This window comes from Saimiri boliviensis, chromosome 7 (genome assembly GCF_048565385.1).
Source record: "Saimiri boliviensis isolate mSaiBol1 chromosome 7, mSaiBol1.pri, whole genome shotgun sequence".
Classification (NCBI taxonomy): Eukaryota; Metazoa; Chordata; class Mammalia; order Primates; family Cebidae; genus Saimiri; species Saimiri boliviensis.
The window spans coordinates 78,645,709-78,673,626 of NC_133455.1; the positions used below are offsets into that span (position 1 = coordinate 78,645,709).

A 27,918-nucleotide genomic window follows, 5' to 3' on the forward strand; every position below is an offset into this window, starting at 1 on the left:
ATAGCCGGGAGTGGTGATGCATGCCTGTAATCCCAGCTACTTGGCAGGCTGAGGCACAAGAATTGCTTGAACCCAGGAGGTGAGGTTGCAGTGAGCCGAGATTGGGCCACTGTACTCAAGCCTGGGCAAGAGAGTGAAACTCTGTCTCAAAAAACAAAACAAGGCTGGGCACGGTGGCTCAAGCCTGTAATCCCAGCACTTTGGGAGGCCGAGGCGGGTGGATCACGAGGTCAAGAGATCGAGACCATCCGGTCAACATAGTGAAACCCCGTCTCTACTAAAAATACAAAAAAAAATGAGCTGGGCATGGTGGCGCATACCTGTAATCCCAGCTACTCAGGAGGCTGAGGCAGGAGAATTGCCTGAACCCAGGAGGCAGAGGTTGCGGTGAGCCGAGATCGCGCCATTGCACTCCAGCCTGGGTAACAAGAGCGAAACTCCATCTCAAAACAAACAAACAAACAAACAAACAAACAAAAACAAAAAAGCAGAACCAGAGGTAGGAGTATTATCAAAGATAAGGGAAGAGAGTCTCAGGAGATTGGATGACATTGTTTGGATGCTAGACAGTCAAGGTGGATGTGATGAAGGATGAAAAGAAACAGTAAGGATGGTATTTCTAGTTGAGCAGTATTTTTTGTACCCATAGAAGTCTTAATTTAAACACACAGAATTGAGTCAGACAATACTATATTTTAAAGTGTTTTGTTTCAAAAACAAAAATATTTTGCTTCATTGTTCTATTTTCTCATTCTTTTGACTGACTTGAGGTACAAGTTTACTTTTCCTGATTCAAAACAAAACTACAGTCTTTTAAAGTGATAACAGTGAGGTTACAAGGTGATGAACAATGCATAAGAAGCAAGCATAGACAGGGCACACACAAGAAAAAGATGAGAAGGAAAGTAGGAGGGATCTGGGAAACAGTGCAGGGTTTCTGCTTCTCAACTGAAGACAGGTTTCCTCTGATGGGTCATTAAACTGTGACCTAGATCCAAGGTGAAGGAGGAAACAAATCCTTTGATTCAGGAGCACTAATATAAACAGATAATCCAGTTGTCAATGCAAGGAAGAGTACATTGAGGAAAGATGGAATGATTTTTTTCTTTTTTTTTGTTTTTTGAGCTGGAGTCTCTCACTCTGTCACCCAGGCTGGAGTGCAGTGGTGCAATCTCGGCTCTCTGCAGCCTGCGCCTCTTGGGTTCAAGCAGTTCTCCTGCCTCAGCCTCCTGAGTAGCTAGAATTACAGGCATGCACCACAATACCCGGTTAATTTTTTTGTATTTTTAGTAGAGACGGTGTTTCTACTAAAACCGCATGTTTAAAACAGCATGTTGGCCATGCTGGTCTTGAACTCCTGACCTCAAGTAATCCACCCACTTCGGCTTCCCAAAGTGCTGGGATTGCAGGCATGAGCCACTGTGCCCAGCCAAGAACCTTATTTTTCAGATGGAAAAACTGATACTCAGAGAGGTTAAGTAACTTGACCAAGTTACTAGAAAGTTGCCAGAGCCAGACTTCAAACCAAGGCAGTCTGGTTCTCGAGTTTGTGTTATTAAGCACAAACTATGTTGCTTTTAAAGTGTACATGTAGTTTTCCAATTCTTTATAAGCTTATTAATGTCAAGCAAGAAAATAGTTCTAAGTATCTTTTAATCTTCAGGGCCCAGAATGTGTTCAGTATCTTCAACAAGAATACCTGCCCTCCTTGCAAGTAGCTCCAGAAATAATCCAGGTAAGAGCTGTTTCCCACCATTGTATAGGCGAGAGATCACAGTAGTAACAGCATTGCCTGTGACACTGTCACCAGTAGAAATCACAAATATTTTCATATTACATAAGTTGTTACTAGTATCTCAAAATACTGGTTATGCTTACCACCATTTTGGAAATTATGAGTTACTAAGTAATGTCACTACACCTTGTTACTGAACAAGTTAATAAGTCCTTACTGTTCTACTATACTTTAAATAGTCTGATAACCATTATTCAGTATAGTTGGCTTCTGTTATAATCCCATGTAGCATGTTTTACACATTTTTTTTTTTTTTGAGACAGAGTTTCGCTCTTGTTACCCAGGCTGGAGTGCAATGGTGCGATCTCGGCTCACCGCAACCTCCGTCTCCCGGGTTCAGGCAATTCTCCTGCCTCAGCCTCCTGAGTAGCTGGGATTACAGGCACGCGCCACCATGCCCAGCTAATTTTTTGTATTTTTAGTAGAGACGGGGTTTCACCATGTTGACCAGGATGGTCTCTTATCTCTTGACCTCGTGATCCACCCGCCTCGGCCTCCCAAAGTGCTGGGATTACAGGCTTGAGCCACCGCGCCCGGCCTTACACATTTTTTTTAAGAAACATTCTAAAAGTAGTCTAATAGGCTCTTCCAGACTGCCGAAGGGGACTACAGCAGAGTTCTGAAGCTTTGTGCCAGGTAGTTCATTGTATGTATGTCAAGCTTATCAATGCTTCATCTGTAAATCTGAAACTATTTTAAGGAAAGTGTCTAGAAAGTTACCTTATACTTTTAAGAAGTCATTTGTATAATACTGTTTCTTGGCATATAATTTTTCGATTTCTTATCCGGTAGTACATGGAGTTAATGAAGTATCTAAAACTAGAATTATAATCTCTTATGTATATTTCAAAATTTGTTTCTTCATCAGTAGTATTTTTGTTTCGTTTATTTTGGTTTGGCTTATTTTTTTTCGAGATGGAGTTTCGCTCTTGTTACCCAGGCTGGAGTGCAATGGCGTGATCTCGGCTCACTGCAACCTCCGCCTCCCGGGTTCAGGCAATTCTCCTGCCTCAGCCTCCTGAGTAGCTGGGATTAAAGGCACGTGCCATCATGCCCAGCTAATTTTTTGTATTTTTAGTAGAGACGAGGTTTCACCATGTTGACCAGGATGGTCTCGATCTCTTGACCTCGTGATCCACCCGCCTCGGCCTCCCAAAGTGCTGGGATTACAGGCTTGAGCCATCGCGCCCGGCCTTGTTTTGTTTATTTTGTTATAAGAACACTTACATGAGATATATACCATCTTAACTATTTTAAGTGCACAACACAGTATTGTTAATTATAGGGACAGTGTTGCACCTATAAAACATAGGTAGATCTCTAGAACATATTCATCTTGCATAACTGAGACTTTATATCTGTTGATTAGCAATTCCCATTTCCCCCAGCACTCATTTCCTAGAAACCACCATTTTACTCTGATTCTGTGAATTTGACTACTTTGGATACCTCATATAAGTGGAATCATACAGTTATTTCTCTTTTTGGGGTTGGCTATTCCACACAATGGCCTTTAGGGTCATCCATGTTGTTACATATGGCAGGATTTCCCAACTTTTTAAGGCTGAATAATATGCCATTGTATGTATATATCACATTTTCTTTGTTTATTAATCCACTGGTAGATTCATTTGGGATATTTTCACATCTTGGCTATTGTGAGTAAGTGCTACAGTTAACCTGGGAGTGCTTACATGTCTTTGAGATGCTGATTCTAATTCTTTTAGATGAATAACCCAGAAGTGGGTTTGCTGGATCACATGGTAGTTCATTTTTAATTTTTCGAAGAAACTTCTTACTGTTTTCTGTGGTGGCTGTATACCATTTTGCTTTTCCATCAGTTGTGTAGCAGGGTTCCAATTTTTCCACATCCTCATCAATGCTTGTCTTTTTTTTTTTTTTTTTTTTTAATATATATATAATAGCCATTCCAAGAGGTGTGAGGTGATATCTCATTGTGGTTTTGATTTACATTTCCCTGATGATTAGTGGTGTTTGAGCATCTTTTCATATATCTGTTGGCTATTCGTATTTGAAGAAATCTAGTTAAGTCTTGAGCCCATTTTCTAGTCAAGTTATTAGGTTTTTTTGCTATTGAATTAAAGGAGTTTTTAATATGCTAGAAATTAACCCCTCATCAGATAAATGATTTGCAGTTACTTTGTCCCATTCTTTAGCTCTTCCAGAGGTTGCCTTTTTGCTCTGTTGATTGCTTACTTTATGGTGCAGTAGCTTCTTAGTTCGATGTAGCTCCACTAATGTAGCTTTTCATGATATCAATGAAATCATTTCCAAGACCAGTGTCATAAAGCTTTTCCTGTTTTCTTCTAGTTTTGCAATTTGGGGACTTAACATATAAAATCTTTAATACATTTTGAGTTGATTTTTGTGTATGGTGTAAGATAAGGGTTTCGTTTTCTTTTGCATATAGATAATCCAGCTTCACCAGCACCATTTGTTGAAGAGATTATTGTTTCCCCTTGTATATTCTTAGTACCTTTGTTGAAGATCAGTTGACTGTATGCAGGAGTTGATTTTCAGATTCTATTTTATTCCATTGGTTTATGTCTGTCTTAAAATAGACAGGGTCTCACTCTGTTGTTTGGACTAGAGTGTGGTGGCACCATGATAACTCACTGAAACTGCAAACTCCTGGACTCTAGGAATCCTTCTTCCTCTGCCTCCCAAGTAGCCAGGATATATGTCTATCCTTTGCTAGTACCATACTGTTTTCGTACTGTAACGTTATATTTTGAAATCAGGAAGTGTGGTATATCCAGCTTTGCTCTTTCTCCATATTGTTTTTGGCTATTCCAGGCCTTTTGTGATTCCATGTAAATTCTATTGTTGTTTTTCTATTTCTATAAATATGCTCTTGGAACTTTTTATACAGATTGCCTTGAATCTGTACATTGCTTTGTTTTATGTTTTTGGAATGATTAAGAAGCTTTTAAAATTTTTTAAAATTTATTTTTATTTTTTCGAGATGGAGTCTTGCTTCATTGCCTGGGCTGGAGTGCAGTGGCATGATCTTGGCTCACTGCATGCAAGCTATGCCTCTCAGGTTCAAGCAATTCTTTTGGCTCAGCTTCCGTAGTAGCTGGGATTACAGGCACGCACAACCATGCCCGACTAATTTTTTTTTTTTTAAGTAGAGACAGGGTTTACCAGGCTGGTCTCGAACTCCTGACCTCAGATGATCCTCCCAACCCACCTTGGCCTCAAAGTGCTGGGATTACAGGTGTGAGCCACCTTGCCTGGCCATCAAGAAGCATTTTTTTGACCTGATGGAACAGAAATATTTATTTAGTAGCTCAGCTTTATATACTATTTCCCCTGTGTCATTTTACATACAGGTGTAAAAGGGGGAGCCTTTTATTCCAAAGACATTTCCAGAGTACAACGACATGATCTAAGTTGACTGCAATGCCCACCTCCCACGTTGAGCAATTCTCCCACCTCAGCCTCCCAAGTAGCTGGGATTACAGGCGCCCACCACCATGCCTGACTAATTTTTGTATTTTTAGTAGAGATGGGTTTCACCATGTTGGCCAGGCTGGTCCTGAACTCCTGACTTCAAGTGATCCACCTACCTCAGCCTTTCAAAGTGCTGGGATTACGGGCGTGAAGTGAGCCTGTGTGCCTGGCCAGAGCTAGGGGCTTATCTGTAGCCCAGGTAACCCCATATCAATTACCGTAGCCCACAGTGGCCTTAGACCTTAGTCCTGGGCACTGGCTTTCAGTGTTGCTGTCTACTTCCCTGTCTTCCTGGGTAATGCCACTAGGCCCGGGTACAACACCTGCCCTTTCACTTTACCAGTAGAGTCCCAGAAAAAATACTTTGAAAGCCAAATGAGCTGGATGAGAGAGCTGCTTTTTCTCCTGCTCCTTTTGGTCTTGAGCGTGACCTCATTCTTCCCAGTGATTTTTTTGGTATGTTCCATGATCTCCTTACTCACCTTGATCTCTGTATCCACCAGGACCTGCTCTTCATAATATAAGTAGAATTGTAGGAGGGGTGATGATATCGTGTTCTTTTTTTTTTTTTTTTTTTTTTTTGAGGAGGAGTTTCGCTCTTGTTACCCAGGCTGGAGTGCAATGGCGTGATCTCGGCTCACCGCAACCTCCGCCTCCTAGGTTCAGGCAATTCTCCTGCCTCAGCCTCCTGAGTAGCTGGGATTACAGGCACGTGCCACCATGCCCAGCTAATTTTTTGTATTTTTAGTAGAGACGGGGTTTCACCATGTTGACCAGGATGGTCTCGATCTCTCGACCTCGTGATCCACCCGCCTCGGCCTCCCAAAGTGCTGGGATTACAGGCTTGAGCCACCACGCCTGGCCGATACCGTGTTCTTAAACATCATGATCTTCATCCAAGGGTTTTTTTTTTTTTTTTTTTTTTTCCTGAGACGGAGTTTTCGCTCTTGTTACCCAGGCTGGAGTGCAATGGCGCGATCTTGGCTCACTGCAACCTCCGCCTCCTGGGCTCAGGCAATTCTCCTGCCTCAGCCTCCTGAGTAGCTGGGATTACAGGCACGCGCCACCACGCCCAGCTAGTTTTTTGTATTTTTAGTAGAGACGCGGTTTCACCATGTTAACCAGGATGGTCTCGATCTCTTGACCTTGTGATCCACCCGCCTCAGCCTCCCAAAGTGCTGGGATTACAGGCTTGAGCCACCGCGCCCGGCTCCAAGGGTTTTTTTAATTGGATCTGAGGTATGTTGGAAAATGCAAATTTCCTGGCACCTTCGCCCAAAACCCATATGTGTTATAATTCACTGTTTTGACCTTCACCATGTCCCTGAACACTACTACATCACCCTGGTCTGGGTACTGCAAACGAGGAAGGGGCCCTTCACAGGTGGTGGCAGCCAAACACCAAAGAGAGGCAAGAGAGCAGCAGACACCACTTCTTGGCAGATTGCTTTGGGTAGTGAGGACATTTTAACAGTATTAAGTCTTCAGTCCGTGAACACAGCTTTCTTTCAGTGGTGTTTTTTTGTTTTTGTTTTGAGACAGGGTCTTCACTCTGTCAGCCAGGCTGGTATGCAGTAGTATAATCTCGGCTCACTGCAACTTCTGCCTCCTGGGTTTAAGCAATTCTCCCACCTCATCCTCCCAAGTAGCTGGGACTACAGATGTGAACTACTGTGCCTGGCTAATTTTTGTTTCACTGTGTTGGCCAGGCTGGTCTTGAACTCCTGACCTCGTAATCTGCCTACCTCAGCCTCCCAAAGTGCTGGGATTACAGGCGTGAGCCACTGTGCCTGACATAAACTAATATTTTAATAAAAATAAATTACTAATTATTCTCCTATCTTAGTGCTCATCAAAAGTAGAACTGGACCATTCCCTTTACAGTGAATATTCTTCCTGATTACTAAATGAAGCAAAATTATTTTTCTATTTAGCAATTCTATTGTGAACGATAAGCAACCTCAATTTTCCCTTTTTCATATGCCTTATGTCTGACAACACTTTTTGTGGAATTTTTTGTTAAAATTCTCTTTTGGTCTAGCTCTGCTTGGTTATCCCTCTATAGCAATGTAGTTTTTGTCCCACTCACTCTTCTCAGGCATGAGTCCACCTTTTCTAAGAGTGCCGTGTTCTCAAAAGTGAAAGCAGCCTGTTTGACAAGTATTAATGTTTATAGCATTTGAAAATGCTATAAACCTCTTGTGGTGAGGTACTGTTGAGTTGATCTTGATAAGTTATAATAAGAATACTATGAATTTGAAGCAACCTTAAGTTCCTTTGACAGATAAATGGACAAATAAGATATGGTATATACATACAATAGAATACTAAGCCTTATTTATAAAATAATCCTGTCATATGCTATAATGTGGTTGAACCTAGAGGACATTATGCTAAATGAAATAAGGCAGTTATTAAAAGACATTGCTTTCTGATTCTATTGGCTTGAGACTTGCTAAAGCAGAAAGTAGAATGGTGGTTCCCAGGGGCTAGAGTAGGGGAAAATGGGGAGTTCTTCAGTTAAGAGGCAGAAAGCAAGCTTGTTTTGCAAGATGCAGACGTTCTAGAAACTTGTTGAACAACAGTGTGCTTGTAGTTAATGCTACTGTACTGTACATGTAAAAGTGGTTAAGATGGTAAGTTTCAAGTATTTTTAACTACAACTTAAAAAAAAAAAAAAAAAAAAAGCCAGGCATAGTGACTTATGGCTGTAATTCTAGCTTCTTGGGAAGCTGAGCTGGGAGTGTCCCTTGAGCCTAGGAGTTGGAGGCTACTGTGAGCTCTGATCATACCACTGTACTCCAGCCTAGATGACAGAGCAAGACCATCTCTTTAAAACGAACTGTGGGCTGGGCACAGTCGTGCACACCTATAATCTCAGCTCTTTGGGAGGCTGAGGCAGGCAGATCACCTGGGGTCAGGAGTTTGAGACCAGCCTGACCAACATGGTGAAACCCTGTCTCTACTAAATACAAAAAAATAAAAATTAGCTAGGTGTGATGGTGCATGCCTTTAATCCCAGCTACTTGGGAGGCTGAGGCAGGAGAATCACTTGAACCAGGGATGCAGTGTTGCAGTGAGTTGAGATAGTGCCATTGCACTCCAGCATGGGCAACAAGAGCGAAACTCTGTCTTAAAAAAAAAAAAAAAAAAAAAAAAAAAAACCTAAACTGTGGATATGAATTACAATGGATTTAATACAAATACATTTGTTCTTGTTCTGCTCTGTTTTTCCGCACGCCCCACCCCAGGAGTTTTGTCAAGCGCTTCAGCAGCCTGATGCTAAAGTTTTTAAAAATTACTTAAAGGTAAGTATTTGTGAAACTCATATATCTTGATACAATTAGGTAATGTTTGAGAGTCGAGAGGATAAATAGCTGCAATTACAGATGTTTATGTGAAGTCCTTTTTAAGCTCTTGCAAAAGATCATAAGATGTTAGGTAAGCACACTGAATGTATACCCTTTGATATATTGTTAAGAAAATACCAGTTTCCTTTTATATTTTCATGATGTAATGAAATAGAAACTAAAGGGATTAGGAAAATAAGAAAAGTTCAAGAACAGTTATCCATATTAAGTTGAAAAGAAGGAGCTGAAAATATAAAAACAGAAGTATGAGATATTTGCTTTTATCCTATTTTGAAACATTCAAATAGTAAAACAGACAAAAAGGAGACTCCCCAGATTTGGTCCATCAAGCCTCCTTTTACATTTATGAAATCACCAATTTTTTTTTAAAACTCTAAATCAACAAAAAGTGTCACATGTTTATTTGATATTCATAGTTATAATTAAGTTCATGAGATAAAACTGTCTTGGTCTTAGCTAGGTAGTCATTCATTTCATACATCATGACTGCTTTACTAAGTACTATAGTAGTGGTTGCAAATACAACTATGAGTAATTTTCCCTCCCCATAAGGAGCTCATGATCTAGAAATAAAGTTACATTGTGACAAGATGAGTTGTTTATTTATTATCTTAAATAATTTGAAGACAAAGCACTATATATATATATATTTTTTTTTTGAGACGGAGTTTCGCTCTTGTTACCCAGGCTGGAGTGCAATGGCACGATCTCGGCTCACCACAACCTCCGTCTCCTGGGTTCAGGCAATTCTCCTGCCTCAGCCTCCTGAGTAGCTGCGATTACAAGCATGCGCCACCATGCCCAGCTAATTTTTTGTATTTTTAGTAGAGACAGGGTTTCACTGTGTTGACCAGGATGGTCTCGATCTCTTGACCTCGTGATCCACCCGCCTCGGCTTCCCAAAGTGCTGGGATTACAGGCTTGAGCCACCGTGCCCAGCAACAAAGCACTATATTAAATTTGGCAGCAGGTAACTTAGTGTATCACCTGGTTCTTTTGGCCAAGGCATTCAGTAGAATATATAAGTCAAAGGGCTTTGTGCAGTAAATAATTTAAGTGTGCCATCCTTTGACTGTGGTTCTAACATCTTCCCTTGTCAGTTTTTTCTTATAGTTTGTCTACTACAAAATAGTAGTAGACAAAAGTTTGTCAGCTTCAACATCTCAGAGAGTTTGTGTGGAAGAATATTGAGGGCTTATTTTTTAAATTTTTTTTTTTTTAATCATTGGGAACCCTCTCCTTCACCGTCCTCCCATAAAAGCCAAATGCCTATGGGAGTAATCCCTGTGATCAATCAAACCGAATTAAAGGGCTCAATCCTCTATCAGAGGTGTTTGTAACTTTAGATCTAGGTACCCTGTAGAAGGCTTGTGCTCCCAATATGATTATTCATCTTCATAGCATTTATAAAAAGTCTTCCTTCTGAGCCCAACTTCTTTTCAGTGATGACATTATCTTAGTGATCTCATTATCTCAGTGTTAGCATTATGATTCTAGTTGGAAGAAATGAACTTCATTCTTTTGTGCTCACTCCTCTCTTCACACCTGATTGATCCTCAGATCTTGTGGATTCTTTCCTCCTCCTCTCTCTCCTGTCTCTTGCTGCTGCTCTAGTGTAGGCTGATATTGTCTGACTCTGTTTTCTCTTCACTTGTTCTAGCCAGGCTGATGAGTTTGAAAACTTCAAACAGTCCTTTGATATTTATTCTCCTTCCTTATAACCTTCCTAAACAAATTCATGTTTCTCATTTTGGCACTTAATTTTTTTTTTTCATATTCTGACCTGAAACTCTTTCTGCTTTTTCTTGCAGAAATGGTCTTTGCTGTTCTTGTAGTTCTTCAAAAATCCTGCCTTACTAGCAGCCCAACTTCTGTATGAACTATACCCATTTTTCTAGGTTTGCCTTAAGCATGGCCTCCTTACTTTGTTTTGCTTATATAGTGATCATTCTTTTTGCTGCACATAGTCAGTAGATTATCTGTTAAATGAATCTCCTAGGTGCTAGGGCACCGTCAATACTGTTCTTGTCTGTATTAGTCGATCTTTATGCTGCTGATAAAGACATACCTGAGACTAGGCAATTTACAAAATAAAGAGGTTTATTGGACTTACGGTTCCACATGGCAGGGGAGGCCTCACAATCGTGGCGGAAGGCAGGGAGGAGCAAGTCACATCTTACATGGATGGTAGCAGGCAAAGAGAGTTTTTATGCAGGGAGACTCCCATTTTTAATACCATCAGATCTCATGAGACCCATTTACTACTCAGGAGAACAGCATGGGAAAGACTCACCCCATGATTCAATCATCTCCCACCAGGTCCTTCCCACAACACGTGGGAATTATGGGAGCTACAGGATAAGATTTGGGTGGGGACACAGAGTCAAACCATATCATTGTCCATACTGAGCACACTGAATTGTGTTTTGTGCTAACCTGACCTGCTATGGATGGCAGTGTATAGTACTAGGCCATGCCTAGCACAGCCTCTAGCCAACTATTTTGTAGTCTCAAAGTTTGACTTGGAAGTACTTTTGAATCATCAAATAAATAGTAAATTCTTTATGGGGTTAGAACTGCTATGTTTAGCTTTGACTTGTTTCCTCCTCAATATTTAATTTACCAGTGTTAATTTTGAAATAATACCAATCAGTAAAAAGGTGTCAAGAGCATGTTTTCTTCTGACCCCTTGATTTCCATAGCATACAGATAATACCATATTTTCCCTACTTCCCCAATTGGGTGATGTCAGCATAAGCTATATCTAGACTTACCAATTCTCCAGAACAGAAGTTTCTTACCTTAGATTACATATGGATATCTGAGGCATGCAAAATGTTCTAAATGTCTATTGTTTGTTACAAAAGAACACTGCTAGCATTCAGAAACTGGAACCATTCTTCAGGTGAAAGTGATACCTTCTGACATAAGTACTGATTGCATTAATACTTTGTTTACAGGTGTTCTTCCAGAGAGCAAAGCCCTAAGGACTGGATTTCCCTGTGCCTACTTCATGATCAGGAATTCCAGTTAATAATTTATAAAGAAGCAGTTTTTGTGTGCCATTCACACTGGTCTTTTTAACATTGTTTTGAGCTTATTATTCCAGTATATGTTTTGGGATATTTCTGTAAAATGGGTGTAATTTTCCTAATACAGGTATGTAACAACAAAAGAAGTTGCCTGCATGCCGATTCAAATTGTTCTGTATAAAGATGATCTTAAAAGACACAGAGTTATCCTAGAACCTTAATTCTTGTTGAAATTTTAAGTCAAGTCCTTTATAAAGACCATAGCAGTGGAAAACAGTGTACTTTTTTAAAAATTGCTGAATATAAAATGTTTGAAAATTTTAATTTTCTTTATGTGTGAAGACACATAAAGTATGGGGGGAATACAACAATCAAAACTAACTTTTTGTAGATAGCCATTTCATTTCTTTAAACTGTTTCAATGCCAATATGTATTCTACAAAAGAGAGAATGGTTTTAGGCTCCAGTGTTATACTTTTTATATATATACATATATATATATATAAAAATAAATTTTACGTAGTGAAATCTACCAGGTCTTTTCTGGAATTATTATAAATATTTTAGTTTTATTTTCTCATCAATTTCTCCCTGATTTCCCATTTTAAGGTTTGCAAATATTAGTGTATGGATGCTTTATTTCATTAAACCTTGCTCCTCAAAGGTAACATGCAATTTAGTTGTTACATGAGAGTCTTTTTTTTAATGTACTAGAAAAAAAGCCTATGTGAATCTGTTGATAAAACTTAAAAAATTCCAGGCTAGGCACCATGGCTCACACCTGAAATCCCAGCACTTTGGGAGGCCAAGACAAGCAGATTACTTGAGGTCGGAAGTTTGAGACTAGCCTGGCCAACATAGTGAAATGCCATCTCTACTAAAAATACAAAAATAAGCCGGGTGTGGTAGCGTACACTTGTAATCCCAGCTACTCAGGAGGCTGAGGTAGGAGAATTGCTTGAACCCAGGAGGCAGAGGTTGCAGTGAGCTGAGATTGTGCTACTGTACTCCAGCCTGGGCAACACAGTAAGACTCTGTCTCAAAAAAAAAAAAAAAAAAAAAAAATTTAAAATCCCAATTTGGAGAAGGTGGGAGGAGAAAATAAATAAATAATTTATTTTTAAAAGCCCAATTTGTTTTCTCACTCTTTTATTGGATCTACTTAGAACACAGTATACATATGTGTTTATTATGTTTGTAAATGGTAGCTACTTGAGAAACTGTTTATTTTGTTTGTAAATTCATGGCTACTTGGAAAAGCAAAAAGAAAAATAATAGTTATCAGTAATATCATTGGAAAATTAAGAAGAGAGAAGGGACAAAACTGAGCAGCAGAATTCACATAGGCATTTAAGTTTAAATTCTAAAAGCCCGATTAAGATTTTCAGGGAGGGTTTGTTTTGCCCTTTGTCCATTTGTGTCTCCTAAGGGTTTCATAGATGGGCTTGAGTGGCCTATAAACTCCATAAAATTATATTCTAAATTTTGCACATGTATTTTGTTCTGGATTAATCCCAGAAGACATTTCAAACATTTTTCTTACATCATGTAACAGAAGAACTTAACTAAATTGACAGTTATAAAAATAGTCAGTGAAATGCACATTATACTTTTAATTAAAATGTTTTCAGAAATAGATAAGTGTAAGCTGAATGTTTCTGTGATAGGTTCCTCCCTGTACTATAGGAGTGATAATTGCAGCTACTGCAATATTAGTAATTATTAAACAGATACTAATGAATAGCATAGCTTAGTGGGTAAGAGTTTATATAGCACAGGGTTCCAGAAATAGATTAAGTAGGTTCAAATACCAGTTCTGCCAGTAACTGGTTTTAGAACCTTGGGCAAGTTAAATAATGTCTCCCAGCCTCAGTTTCCCTGTTTGTAAAATAGGGGAAATAATGGTAGCTACCTCATAACTCCTCATGAATTCAGTGAATTAAACATGAAAAGACTTCTTATAGTAGTTGGCACATAAAGACTTGATAGTAGCTTATATGGATGCTATGTTGCATTAGCATATACAGAATTAATAGTGTATCACTATACTTTTTGTTTTTTTTTTGTTTTTTTTTTTTTTTTTGAGACAGGGTCTCATTCTTTCACCCAAGCTGGAGTACAGTGGTGACATCATAGCTCACTGTAACTTCTAACTCCCACACTCTAGCAATCCTGCCTCAGCTTCCAGGTTAGCTGGGATTACAGGTGTGCACCACCACACTCAGCTTTTTTTTTTTTTTTTTTTGGTAGAGACAGGGTCTTGCTATATTACCCAGGCTGGTCTCAAACTCCTGGCCACGAGCAATCCTCCCACTGGCCTATTGGAATTACAGGCCTAAACCACTGCACCTGGCCTTTACTATCCTATCAGTTCCATATATGGAAAGGTGTTTCCCTAGCTCTTTAAAGCTCTGCAAGAGATTTGCATGTGTTTATAGAGCTAAGAGAAATCAGGCCATGGAAATTGAGTAATAGAAATTAAACTCTTCATGTTATATAATTACGAATAATTTCTATCTTCATTCTCTGAAGTTACCTAGAACACCATCACAGTTAGGAAACTTCTATCATGAATTACCTTATTTCCAAAAGCAAGTACCCAAATAATTGTCTCAAGAGAGGAAGTACAGACTGTTACAGGCTAAAATATTTGGGGATTTGTGTTACCTGACTAGGGAACCACAGGGTTTTATGATGCCTGATCTAGCCCTGTGCCTAATAGTTTATTTAAATCTTAATGCTAATGTTAATTGGTTCCCAGGTGATTGACCTTTTAAGAAAACACTGTGTAGTTTTTTTTAATGTGGTAAACGTGAAGGCCTTTGAGCTGTGGGTTTTACTGGTGGAAGGAACTTTTCAGGTCTTCGTTCTTGTCGTTAGATATCAGAGAACTGAAATTGGAATTGTAAGCAGTGAATAGATGTGTTGTTAGAACGATTCCATTACTTATACATTGTTTAAAATTCTAATAAAGTAACTTCCTTTCTAAGAACTCATTAGAGTGGACTTTTGTTGTCTCCATTGTACATTTGATAAAACTGAGGCTTAGAGAGATAAGAAACTTGCTTTACAGTCAGCAATTGGCAGCCGGGACTGCAGCCCTAGGTCTATTCCATTCTAAAGCCTCTGCTCTTCGACAGTCTGCATGACTATCTATTCATTTGTGTTTGCTGTGTAGTACTCCCCTGGGAAACACCCATCTTCCTCTTCCCTTCCACTCAGAAATTTAGTCCTATATTAGCAGCGTTTTTTACATTAGCAGCGGTCCCGTCCCCTACTTATGTTGAGAAAGGCCTATTTTGCAGTCCATGGGCAGAAGGGACCCCTTCAGAAAGCTATTCCTTATTTGGAATTGCTGCTTGAGATCTTGAGTGCACGAATATTGCAGGACCTAATTTTAGCACTTAAGTTCTTATCTTTTTTTTTTTTTTGAGACGGAGTTTCACTCTTGTTACCCGGGCTGGAGTGCAATGGCGCGATCTCGGCTCACCGCAACTTCCGCGTCCTGGGTTCAGGCAATTCTCTTGCTTTAGCCTCCTGAGTAGCTGGGATTACAGGCACGCGCCACCATGCCCAGCTAATTTTTTGTATTATTTTTAGTAGCGACGGGGTTTCACCATGTTGACCAGAATGGTCTCGATCTCTTGACCTCGTGATCCACCCGCCTCGGCCTCCCAAAGTGCTGGGATTACAGGCGTGAGCCACCGCGCCTGGCCTAGTTCTTTATTTCTTAAGCTTAGATACTCCAATACAGCAATTTTCCAACATGCCGAGAGGGAATTAAATGAACATATTAAGAATTTAACGTCTTTCTGGGTGATGGGGAAATAAGTTTGAACTACTGTGAGAAGACAGTCTGGCTCCACGGCAGCCAAAGTGGCCCTTAAAACCTAGAATCCGTCCCTCCCGGCTGGGCCGGCCTCCTGCGCCCGCCCCTCACTTGTCCCACGTTCTGCACACTTGTAAATCCTGGGATGTAATCCCTAGTTGAGCGTGGGTCCGCGCCCCACAGTCCGCCAGCGCTCGGGGAGGGGCGGGATTTGCAGTTGCGGGAATCCCGATTATTGTGTTCACTACTCAGGGCGCCTCGGCTTCACCCTCAGCGTAAGCGGGGGCGAGGGGAACAGCGGACCGGGTGTTCCCAGGCACCCGCTCATTACCGTGGCCCGGGAAGCCGACTCAGCTATCGCCGCCGCGGCTGCGGTGGCTACCGGACGGGCCGCAGGCGTGCGCACGCGCACCCGCACCCGCGCGCCGGCCGTCGGTCACGTGGCCCCCGGCCAGGGCTTGCGAAGCCGGAAGTGTCCTGGGGCTCGAGGAGGCCGCGGGAGCCCGCCGGGGGTGGCGCGGCGGAGACCCGGCTGGGTAAGTGAGACGGCCGCGGGCGGAGGGACCGAGGCGGCGCGAGGCGCGGTCGGTCGGGCCTGCGCCGCGGGGCGGGGAGCGCTCCCGCCCCCTGTGGGAGGCCGGGATGCTGAGTCAGAGCGGCGGCGGGGGCGGGCGCACTGAGAAGCCCCGCGCGACCCGAGGCCAAGCTGTCTAGGACCCCGACTGCGCGGACACTGCCTCGGTGGCGTGTGTCAGGGGCGGCCGCAGGCGGTGGAATGGTCGCGCGGGCCCTGTCCCCTGCATCCCCGCTCCTCGGCGCGCGGCCGGCCCTCGACCTGCATCCCGTCCGGCGGCGCTGACCACCAAGAGGACAACTCCGTTAACGGGCTTGGGCCCTGGCTGCCCGGGGAGGCAGGGACACCTTTTTCCCTTGGAGTTAGACTCGCTGTTTTCTGCCCTCTTTCAGAGTGTCGACAAGACTAGCAGTTTTTAAATGGATTGATTTTTTCAGAGGATTAAAAAGAGACGTTTTCTTAAGAGTTTTAGTTATGTTCAGTCAGTAGAGATTGACTCACACCGGAAACCAGAAGCATAAGATGTTTTAAATATATGCCGATAAAATACGAATTCCCAGACGTTTCATTGCTCCTCGTATATTTAGTTTATGGGTTTAATTTGTAATCTCTATCCCAGGTAATTTTAGTAGGTGGCCTCAAAACAACTCCTAAGCAATTGCCAAATGTAACCAAAGACTGGTCTTTTCTACTCTGGAACCCCCAGTGTGTGATTCACATACGGGTAGAGTTTGGAAATCCTGGAACTTTGTCTATAGGCCATGTCATCAAACCTGTTTTTAATCCCTCAACAAATAGTAACTTTCGTTTTGGGCGGTATGGTATAAGGAAGTAGAATGAAGACGGCATCATCAACATACTTGTTGAGTGCCTGCTTATATGCTTGTCAAAAATTTGGTAAGATTTATATGGCCAGCACCTTGTGGGTGTGCTGAGTCATGTTTTAGCATGTTGTGGAGTTATTGGAAGATAGTTTCAAAAGACATTTCCCCTGTGATGACTGTTAAATAGAAACCATAGTTTTGTATCTGCATAGAGAACAGATATCTTGGCTGATAATTTTTTTTTTAGGTAGGGGGGGGGAGGGCCGGAAAGAAAGAGAAAGAGAAAGGGGGAGAGAGAATAGGAGTCTTGCTGTATTGCCCAGGCTGGAATGCAATCTAAAAATAGGTATTAAAAACCTCTTTTATGCCGATAATTGTACTTAACAGCGGAGACAGGAAGGAATAAGGGAAGAAAATAACAAACAGCCAACCATCATTTCATTTAAATCTGTAAAATGCTATGCAAATGCTGAAGAGTGATTTACTTCTATTTAGGTGGCCACTTTCAAAATAGGTGTAATGTGATACTGAAAAAAATGTATTTTCTGTGGACCTGGGGTGAAGAATTCTATAAATATTGAATGAGTTTACTTGTTCCAGGTCTGAGTTCAAATAGTAAATGTCCCTGTTATAATTTTCTATCTCGTTGATCCGTCGAATATTAACAATGTGGTGTTGAAGTCTCCTGCTATTATTGTGTGGGAGTCCAAGTCTCTTTAAAGTCATTAAGAACTTGTCTTATGTATCTCTGGGTGCTCCTATATTGGGTGCATATATATTTATGATCATTGACTCCTGTTGTTGCATTGATCCTTTTACCATTATGTGATGTCCTTCTTTGTTTCTTTTAGTCTTTGTTACTTTTAAAGTCTATTTTGTCAGTTACAACTCCTGTTTTTCTGTTTGTTTTTTTTTCCTCTCCGTTTGATTGGTGAGTCTTCCTCCAACCTTTTGTTTTGAGTCTTTGTATCCTTGCTTATGAGATAGATCTGGATACATGGTGCCATGGGTTTTGACTTTTTATTTTATTTGCGTGTCTGTGTCTTTGATTAGGGCGTTTAATCCATTTAAATTTAGGATTAATATTGATATTTGTGAGTTTAATATTGTCATTTAATGCTAGCTGGCTATTTTGCACATTAGTTGATGTAGAGTCTTCATTATGAACATACTCTACCTTTTGGTAAGTTTCTGGGATGACTACTGGTTGTTCCTATCTGTGTGTAGTGCTTCTTTCAGAAGCTCTTGTAAAGCAGGCCTGGTGGTGATGAACTCTCTGAGAGCTTGCTTGTTCGAGAAAAATTTTATTTTTCCTTCATTTATGAAACTTAGTTTGGCTGGATTATGAGATTCTGGGTTGAAAATTCTTTTCTTTGAGGATATTGAATATTGACCCCCACTCTCTTCTAGTTTGTAGGGTTTCTGCTGAGAGATCTGCTGTGAGTCTGATAGGCTTCCTTTTATGGGTAACCTGACCTTTCTCTCTAGCTGCCCTTAGAATTCTCTCCTTTATTTCAACCCTGGTGAATCTAATGATTATGTGTCTTGGGGTTGCTCTTCTTGAGGACTATCTTTGTGGTGTTCTCTGTAGTACCTGGAGTTGAATATTGTCCTGCCTTACTAGCTTAGGAAAGTTTTCCTGAATAATATCCTGAAGAATATTTTCCAGCTTGGATTCATTCTCTTCATGACATTCAGGTACACCTACCAAACGTAAATTAGGTCTTTTCACATAGTCCCATATTTCCTGGAGACTTTGCTCATTCCTTTTTACTTTTTCTTCTTTAATTTTATCTTCTCGTTTCATTAAGTTGGTCTTTGACCTCTGATATCCTTTCTTCTGCTTGATGAATTCGAGTGTTAAAACCTGTGCATACTTTGCAGCATTCTTGTATTTGTATTCTTCAGTTCTATTAATTCACTTACATTCCTCTCTAAATTGTCTATTCTCGTTTTCGTCAAACCTTTTTTCAAGGTTCTTAGTTTCTTTACATTGGGCTAGGACATGTTCTTTTAACTCACGGAAGTTTTTTTTTTTTTTTTTCTGAGACGGAGTTTCGCTCTTTTCACCCAGGCTGGAGTGCAATGGCGCGATCTCGGCTCACCACAACCTCCGCATCCTGGGTTCAAGCAATTCTCCTGCCTCAGCCTCCTGAGTAGCTGGGATTACAGGCACGTGCCACCACGCCCAGCTAATTTTTTGTATTTTTTAGTAGAGACAGGGTTTCACCATGTTGACCAGGATGGTCTCGATCTCTCGACCTCGTGATCCACCCGCCTCGGCCTCCCAAAGTGCTGGGATTACAGGCTTGAGCCACCGCGCCCGGCCCTTTTTTTTTTTTTTTTTTTGAGATGGAGTTTTGCTCTTGTTACCCAGGCTGGAGTGCAATGGCGCGATCTCAGCTCACCACAACCTCCACCTCCTGGGTTCAGGCAATTCTGCCTCAGCCTCCTGAGTAGCTGGGATTACAGGCACACACCACCATGCCCAGCTAATTTTTTGTATTTTTAGTAGAGACGGGGTTTCCCCATGTTGACCAGGATGGTCTCGATATCTTGACTTCGTGATCCACCCACCTCGGCCACCCAAAGTGCTGGGATTACAGGCTTGAGCCGCCTCGCCTGGCCCACAGAAGGTTCTTATTATCCACTTTCTGAAGCCTAATTCTGTTATTGGAACGCACTCATTCTCCATCAGGCCTTGTTCCTTTGTTGATGAGGAGCTGTAATCCCCTGTAGAGGGAGAGGCATTCTGATTTTGAGTATTCTCAGCCTTTTTATGCTGGTTTCTTCCCATCATTGTAAATTTGTCCACCTGTCGTCTTTGTAATTACCGACTTTCAAATTAGGTCTCTGAGTGGACGTCCAACTTGTTGATTCCCAGCGCCGGAATCTGAGCAACCCACTGTGCTGGCTAAAACAGCGGTGTTGAGATTCTTGGTGCTTTTCTGCCCAGGAATCTCCGTTCTGGCTTCCCTCTTGAGTCCCATTTTTCTATCAGCTGAATGGGCGACTCTGCCTTTCCGGAGCTCCAAACGTCGACCTAAAGGGGACCCCAGTCCCGTTTACTCTGCACTGAGAACCGCTGCGCCGGCCACAAGAGTCGTGCTGGTGACCCGTGGGGCTCCTCTGCTGGGAATCTCCTGGTCCGTGAGCAACAAAAATTCATCTGAAAGTGTGGTGTCCTCTCATTCTCTGCGCTTTCACTGGGAGCTACAATCCTGAGCTACTAGTAATCAGCCATCTTGGATCTCTCTCCAATATTTTTCTTATTATCCTGAAGGTGCATACACATAGGTATCTAATGGTACTATTTGTCATTTGCAGTTTTCTGAAACAGCAAAGTTACATTGATTAGGTTAGATAGTTGAGACGTTTATTACTGTATTGTGAATGAACCGTAGTAACTGACAAATACAAATTTCTTATTTGTGAAAAAGGAATCTTATTTTTATTGCTTATTTCCAGTAGTCATATATAAAATTTATCTGAATTAGATGGGTAGTAATATTATATAAAAATATCTTACTGCGTCAGTGATTGGTAAAATTTGAGACCCCCTGACCATTCTGTGTATTCCTAACCCAGCTTGGGATTTTGGTGGTCATTAATTCATCACAGTACCTAGTATAGCATACTACTTTTGGCTTTAACTTACTGTGGAGGGAAATTAAAATCCATGTTTCCATATGACAGTACAGCAGGTTTAAAGAGGCATGATGGGGCTAGTGTTTGTGCTATGTTAGCATACATGGATTTTAGTTCAAGGTGGAACTTGGATACTTTGTATACTTTGATGGAGCCATAGCTTTTCAATATTAAAGACTTGGTAATATAGGCTACTTGGTATGTTTACATATTTATACTTGGAGGTTGGAGAAACTGTCCTTAAATTGATTTCAGAAGAGTTCATACATTTTCAGGAATAATAATTTTTGTACCTTTCCTTTATGCATGTCAGGTTCTGTGTAGATGAAATTTTAGCTTATGGAAATATTATGCAGTGGCAACATTTGTTTTCTTTAGTGTTTTCCTGCCCTGAAGGAAACAAAATAATTTTTTCTATATTTGTTTTATTTTACATTATTACTGGGCACTGTGTCATAGATTATCATCTTTCAAAACGTTTGAAGGAGATAACAATATCACTCTCATTGACAAAGACTAAATTAGAAGACCAATAGATGTTTCTTTCAGACCTGTGATAAGTGAATTAAATAGAAAGTTTGATATTGGTTAATGTTTTTTTCTTTTTCTTTTTTTTTTTTTTTTGAGACAGAGTTTCGCTCTCGTTACCCAGGCTGGAGTGTAATGGCGCGATCTCGGCTCACCGCAACCTCCGCCTCCTGGGTTCAAGCAATTCTCCTGCCTCAGCCTCCTGAGTAGCTGGGATTACAGGCATGTGCCACCACGCCCAGCTAATTTTTTTGTATCTTTAGTAGAGACGGGGTTTCACCATGTTGACCAGGATGGTCTCGATCTCTTGACCTCGTGATCCACCCACCTCAGCCTCCCAAAGTGCTGGGATTATAGGCTTGAGCCACCGCGCCCGGCTGGTTAATGTTTTTTTCAAAGCCCACACAGCATTTTAGCCTTGAATATTGCTAGAAGCTTAGTTTTTTATTGTTGTTATTGTTTTGGTTTTGTTTTTGTTTTTTTGAGATGAGTCTTACTCTGTCTCCCAGGCTAGAATGGGGTGGAATGGGATGGCACGATCTCGGCTCACTGCATCCTCCACTTCCTGGTTCAAGTGATTCTCCTGCCTCAGCCTCCGGAGTAGCTGGAATTACAGGCATCTGCCACCATGCCTGGCTAATTTTTGTACCTTTTGTGGAAACGGAGTTTTGCCATGTTGGGAAGGGTGGTCACAAACTTCTGACCTCAGGTGATCCGCCTGTCTCAGCCTCACAAAGTGCTGGGATTATAATAGGTGTGAGCCACTGCTCCCAGCTGAAACTTTGATTTTTTTTTCTCATATTATTGTATTTTATTATCGTATGTGTAGTATATACTAACATAAAGGGAAGAAATGTAAACAAAATGAAAGTCATCGAGAAAATGGCATCTTGCTTTAATCTTCAACTTAAAGTTACTCTTAACAATCCATTGATGCCGTTATGTCAAATTTTAGTCATCCCTGCAGAATTTTAGACCACACAAGGTGACACCAAAAATTTAGGCACAGAAAGTGATATTAAAAAGTTGAAAGTAAAATCTACCTTGGCTGGAACTGAACATTCAGATCTGTCTTTCCAGAGGATAATCTAACTTGAGTCATAATGGTTCATATTTTGGCTAGTTCATACCATATCATTTAGCAACTTATGACTTGAAAATACTTTGAAACTTAGATTTTTATATTGGACTGTTTATACACTTCAGTTTAGCAACAGATAATGGGTGATCTTACTTGAAACTAAAAACAGCTAACATTTGTTTCTTAGCTGTATTATTTCCTTAAAACATATGTGTAAATCTTTTTTTCTTCTTCTTCTTAGTATAACAAGAGAATCGCCTGATCCAGTCAAGATGCAGAGCACTTCTAATCATCTGTGGCTTTTATCTGATATTTTAGGCCAAGGAGCTACTGCAAATGTCTTTCGTGGAAGACATAAGGTTGGTACAGAGAAAACTTTGAAGGCCTTTTAATCACTGTATGTATTTTGTTCTAAGATGCATGCTTACACTAAAATGTGTGACTTGGTGATTTTGATTCCTTTGTTTGAAGAAATTGTTTTAATGATTTTTATGGTTATTTAAGGCATAGCCATGTCAGGCAATAAACATATCTACCCAGTGGTGGCAGAGGTTAAGTGTCAGTGATTGGGGGAAAACAGATTGGTTGAAAATGGACTGGGAAAGATTAGTTTTGTGCCTTTTGATGCTTTCCCCAGCCTAGCTTCCCTATAGTAGAGAGTGATTTCGTTGACAGGAGTTCAGTGTAGTGATTTGGGTAGCATTTGATGTGGCATTTTTGATGGGAGGGAGGCAGACGTATAGTTGGAGGGGAACTCACAGGTGTTTCTGTTATGCTCTGATAAGTGTAGGTGCCCCTACTGAAACAGCATCCTGCAAAGCAGATTGAAGTAAAATGAGATTCTCAACAAGGATCCCAGGTTGAAAAGACTATATTTTGGTATGAGGTAATCAGCACCTCATAGTGGAAGTGGGAATAGAATAAAAAGATTATTCCCAGAGGCACTTCAAGAACCAAAAAGGATTTTGTGTCAGATTCAGTATGGAGGATGAAAGTAAATATAGTTAAAATAATTTAAAATGAGGAAATTGAAGATAATTAAACTTTCTATTCTGGGAAAGAAGCTGGAAAAACAGAGTGTATTCTGGGAAAGAAGCTGGAAAAATGGAGTACAAAGTTCTCTTATAACACAAATAATAACTAATTTTTCAGTCTTAGGAATTTGTTTTGAGCTATATGATGTTTGGAGTTCCTTACCTTCAGAACTAAGGCCCAAAACATTTTAGTAGAAAGGGATTGCTTCCTCTTTTCCTGTATTCTTGAGACTACCAGTCAGTTCTGTCAGTGACAATGATATAAGCATGCATGGAGAAGGGCTGTTTCCTCTGGGGAGAGAATATTGACTATAAACACCCTTTACGGCTCATAGAGGATGAATCAGAAGTACCATACAGACAGCTTTTAGCTTTCCTCCCCTGCATCTAGAATTGTCCACAAGCTATGGGTTCTTATTCAGATTACTTTTGATCAATCCTGGGTATCCCACCCTAGAAACTGCTTTTATTTTATGCCAAGGAGAAAATGACTAGTGACTCAGAATTTAGCATTGAGAACACATCTGATCATCTTGTTTTCCTGTAGTCCAAATTAACAAACTTTAATAATCACTTAGTATATGTCAGGCACTATGGCATATCTGGTGAATATAACTGTAGCTAATGTGCAGTCCCTGGACACAGTATTGAGTTTAGTAGCAAGATGGATTAGATAGGAAGTAAATTGGCTGGGCGCGGTGGCTCAAGCCTGTAATCGCAGCACTTTGGGAGGCCGAGGCAGGTGGATCACGAGGTCAAGTGATCGAGACCATCCTGGTCAACATGGTGAAACCCCGTCTCTACTAAAAATACAAAAAAATTAGCTGGGCATGGTGGCGCGTGCCTGTAATCCCAGCTACTCAGGAGGCTGAGGCAGGAGAATTGCCTGAACCCAGGAGGTGGAGGTTGCGGTGAGCCGAGATCGCGCCATTGCACTCCAGCCTGGGCAACAAGACTGAAACTTGGTCTCAAAAAAAAAAAAAAAGATAGGAAGTAAATTGGAAACTGATGGGATAAGAGATAGTAGTGACAGAGACTGGGTGAGACACATTGAAAGGGCCTGGCACTAGACGATATGTCACATACTGTGGTCCTCTTTCCTTACTTAGATACTCAGTGTCCTTCACTTTAGTGCCTACACATAATATGCACTCTATAAATGTTAACTGAATGAAATAATAAGCGAATGAATGAGGACTGATTAGATTACCCCAAGATAACCTGAAGTTCTTCAAAGGAAACAGAGATGTACTTTACCCATTGTAGTGTGGAAATCAAAAATGAGGATTTGAGAAGTATAAGAATTAAGTAAAAGATTGACAAGTCGGGTGTGGTGCTCACACGTATAATCCCAGCACTATAGGAGGCTGAAGCAGGTAGATTGCTTGTGTCCAGGAGTTTTGAGACCATCCTGGGCAACATGGCAAAACCCTGTTTCTACTAAAAATATGCGTGCGCATGCACGCACACATACACAGACGCGCGCGCGCATGCACACACAAAAAGATTGCCAAGGCACGGTCTAGTATTTAGTCCCCAACAGTTTTCCTAGGGGTGTGCTTTGAGAATGTTTGTTCTTAATGACAGTAATTTCAAATGCTAAGGACTGTATTCTCCAAAAAATCCTGCTTCTGCCTATTTAAAGGATTTTTACCATGATATTAGCCCTTTTATATTATTGCTTAGAATGACCAAATTCTTACATTTGTTACTTGTTACTCAAAGTATATTACCCACTGAATCTCTTTTTCATTAAACTGCTTTTAGCTATTAATGTATGAATGTGAGTATGTGTATATGTGTGTGATTACCATGGTGAAGTTGAAGGGAAGAGAGTTGAAGGATGTGTTGATCTGCACATATGGAGATATATGTAGGTATAGATATATAGGGATCTCTATGATTTGTATACACTTTAACTTAGTGAATAATAGATGACTGTGTAGGTGAATAAAGGGAAAATGGTACGTTTCCACCTATATCCCAATAGTCCCACAGGTATGATGTAGTCTACACAAGTTTGGAAAATAATGACCATGAGCACAGTAAGTATATTGCAACATTGTATTATTTTTCCTGCTTGCTCTTTTGCTAGGATTCTCCTAGTTTTAGACTGAGTTTGAGGCCTGTCTCAGCTTAAGAAAAATCTCTTGGGTGATACATAGATTTGGCAGTCTTTACCCTTGCTGAACAAGGGAAAGGCAGTGGAACTGAACTATGAATTCTTCTCTTTTCATATGTCTGAAAATGATAATTGACTCTATCTTTCATTTTCCTCTGGAAAGCATATACATCAGTTTGTATATTTGGCATGACCAGGGTGAGGGGAATCACATAGGATTATGAAACAGTTAAATGGCCTTAAGAAAAGGATCATGCAATTCTTGAGTGAGAGAGGAGGATGATAGCACTTAGTGGTGAATCTGTGGAAGGTATAAAGAGGGCTCCAAAGCAGGAACAGTACAGAGGTCCTGACAGAGAAGCCATGAAATGTCTTTAGGAATGTGGTGCTTGAACTCCAGGCTCAAAGAGAAAAGGATTTTCCTGCTTGCTGTGGGGAACTTCAACCTTGGATAAATGGGGGAAAATGTAAGGCTAAATTCAAGATCTGGGCTGGGCACCAGGGAGAGGCTTGCCCTTCAGAGTGATTGGAAGGAAGTGGGAGGGTCCGAAAAAGAGTCTTAAAGGAAGGGTTAGTAAGAAGAACATGTGACTATGATATTTACCTGAAATGTAAGTATGTGTTTTAAATCTCTAAGTTCCCCTCCCAACTACAGCTGTGCTTTGTAATTCTGTGTGTGATCTACTTCAGTAGGTCGTGAAAGAGTGAGAGTGGGATGCTGTAGTACATCAGTAGAGAAGAAGAAATAAATGCCTTTAATCCTCTAGAGAGGGTCTGTGAAGGAACAGCCTGCCCTGGTCATCTAGGTAGAGTTGCAGAAAGTAACCCAGGGCAGCAGGGTAGACTCCAACCAGGAAGTCTACTTTAGCCTCACTCTGCAACTCCTGCTCCCCCCACTCCCCTTCTCCACATTTTCTTAGCTACAAAATATTTCTGAAAAGTTAATTGTATTACTTTGATATTCTTCATAAAAATCTCATAGGTGGAATATAGTGTTCAGTCTCTCTGTCCTGCTTTGATTAGTTTAAAATTTTTAGGCTTTGGAGAAGCTCTCATTAGTTTCACTTTCCATTTCGTATCTAAAAGGTTTTGCTTTTGATACTCTTACAGCTTTTATCTTCTGGTGTGTGACTATTTTTGCCACTAGTATATCCTTATGGAAGCTTTATTTATAATATGAAAGAAAATAGCCTTTTCTAAATTCCAAAAGGTATAATTGGAAAGAAATGTTGAGTAGTTAATTGATTCATTTTAATTTTTTAGAAAAGTCAGGGGTCTCAGTACAGATTCCTGTGCCTAAAAGATGCATGATGTTCTATAAGAAAATAAGTTGCAGTAGCTAGTCCTAATGCTACCTTTTAATCTCTTTTATAATATGAATAAATAAAACATTTCTTTCTTTTTTTTTTTTTTTAAGAAAACTGGTGATTTATTTGCTATCAAAGTATTTAATAACATAAGCTTCCTTCGTCCAGTGGATGTTCAGATGAGGGAATTTGAAGTGTTGAAAAAACTCAATCACAAAAATATTGTCAAATTATTTGCTATTGAAGAGGAGGTAAGTACTAAAACTTCAGTTAATCCTATATTTCTTGTAGTTATGAGTCAAGAGATAGAATCTAATATTAAAAAATAGATTTTCTAAAACTTGAAAATTAGGGTTTATGCAACCAATTACTTTATCCTAAAGGATTCTTGAATAAATAGAACGATAAAATAAAATATCATAAAAATGGAATCAGAAACAGTAATATAAGAAATAAGGCCGGGTGCGGTGGCTCAAGCCTGTAATCCCAGCACTTTGGGAGGCCGAGGCGGGTGGATCACGAGGTCAAGAGATCAAGACCATCCTGGTCAACATGATGAAACCCCGTCTCTACTAAAAATACAAAAAATTAGCTGGGCATGGTGGTGCGTGCCTGTAATCCCAGCTACTCAGGAGGCTGAGGCAGAAGAATTGCCTGAACCCAGGAGGCGGAGGTTGCGGTGAGCCGAGATTGTGCCATTGCACTCCAGCCTGGGTAACAAGAGCGAAACTCCATCTCAAAAAAAAAAAAAAGAAAAGAAATAAAAGGGGGCCAGGTGCAGTGTGGCTTATGCCTATAATCCAGTACTTTGGGAGGCCGGGGCTGGAGGATCACTGGCATTCAGGAATTAGAGAACAGTCTGGGCAACATGGTGAAACACTGTCTCTGTAAAAAAATACAAGTATTAGCCATATGTGGAGGTATGCGCCTGTAGTTCCAGCTACTCAGGAGGCTGAGGTGGGAGGATTACTTGAGCCTGAGAGGTCCAGGCTATGGTAAACATATTGCACCACTGTACTCCAGCCTGGGTGATGGGAGTGAGACCCTATCTCAAAAAAAAAAAGGAAAGAAAAAAAAGAAAAGTGTATTGAATATGGTTACCAGTATTACTGTTAGCAAAAGGAAGGTAACACGTTAAATCAACATAATTACAAAAAGAAAAAATCAAACTTTTAAAAGAATAAAAATTTCAAGAGTACTGGCGTTTAAGATATGAAGTCCAGTTATAAGAGAATTGATTTTTTTAAGGAGAAATAGTGAAAATAAGAATGTCATTAGGAAAAGTAATCTAGAAGT

The 27,918-nt window shown here is 40.6% G+C and overlaps 2 protein-coding genes across 5 annotated transcripts in view; both read left to right on the top strand.

Annotated features, from left to right (window-relative positions):
• Positions 1-11,728, top strand: part of XPOT (exportin for tRNA) — a 59,288-nt gene extending 47,560 nt beyond the window's left edge. For both annotated transcript variants that reach the window (XM_074402842.1, XM_003926522.4), the window contains exons 23-25: positions 1,664-1,735; positions 8,524-8,580; positions 11,604-11,728. In XM_074402842.1, the coding sequence (XP_074258943.1) occupies positions 1,664-1,735; positions 8,524-8,580; positions 11,604-11,630 (156 nt within the window). In that variant the 3' untranslated portion in view covers positions 11,631-11,728. The remainder of the gene's footprint in view (positions 1-1,663; positions 1,736-8,523; positions 8,581-11,603) is intronic.
• Positions 11,729-15,933: 4,205 nt separating this feature from the next.
• Positions 15,934-27,918, top strand: part of TBK1 (TANK binding kinase 1) — a 67,017-nt gene continuing 55,032 nt past the window's right edge. For all 3 annotated transcript variants that reach the window (XR_012518474.1, XM_074402843.1, XM_039471767.2), the window contains exons 1-3: positions 15,934-16,040; positions 22,401-22,518; positions 26,733-26,873. Coding sequence is in view for 2 of the 3 variants with exons in the window: in XM_074402843.1 (XP_074258944.1) it covers positions 22,432-22,518; positions 26,733-26,873 (228 nt within the window). In the remaining variant the exon portion in view is untranslated. The remainder of the gene's footprint in view (positions 16,041-22,400; positions 22,519-26,732; positions 26,874-27,918) is intronic.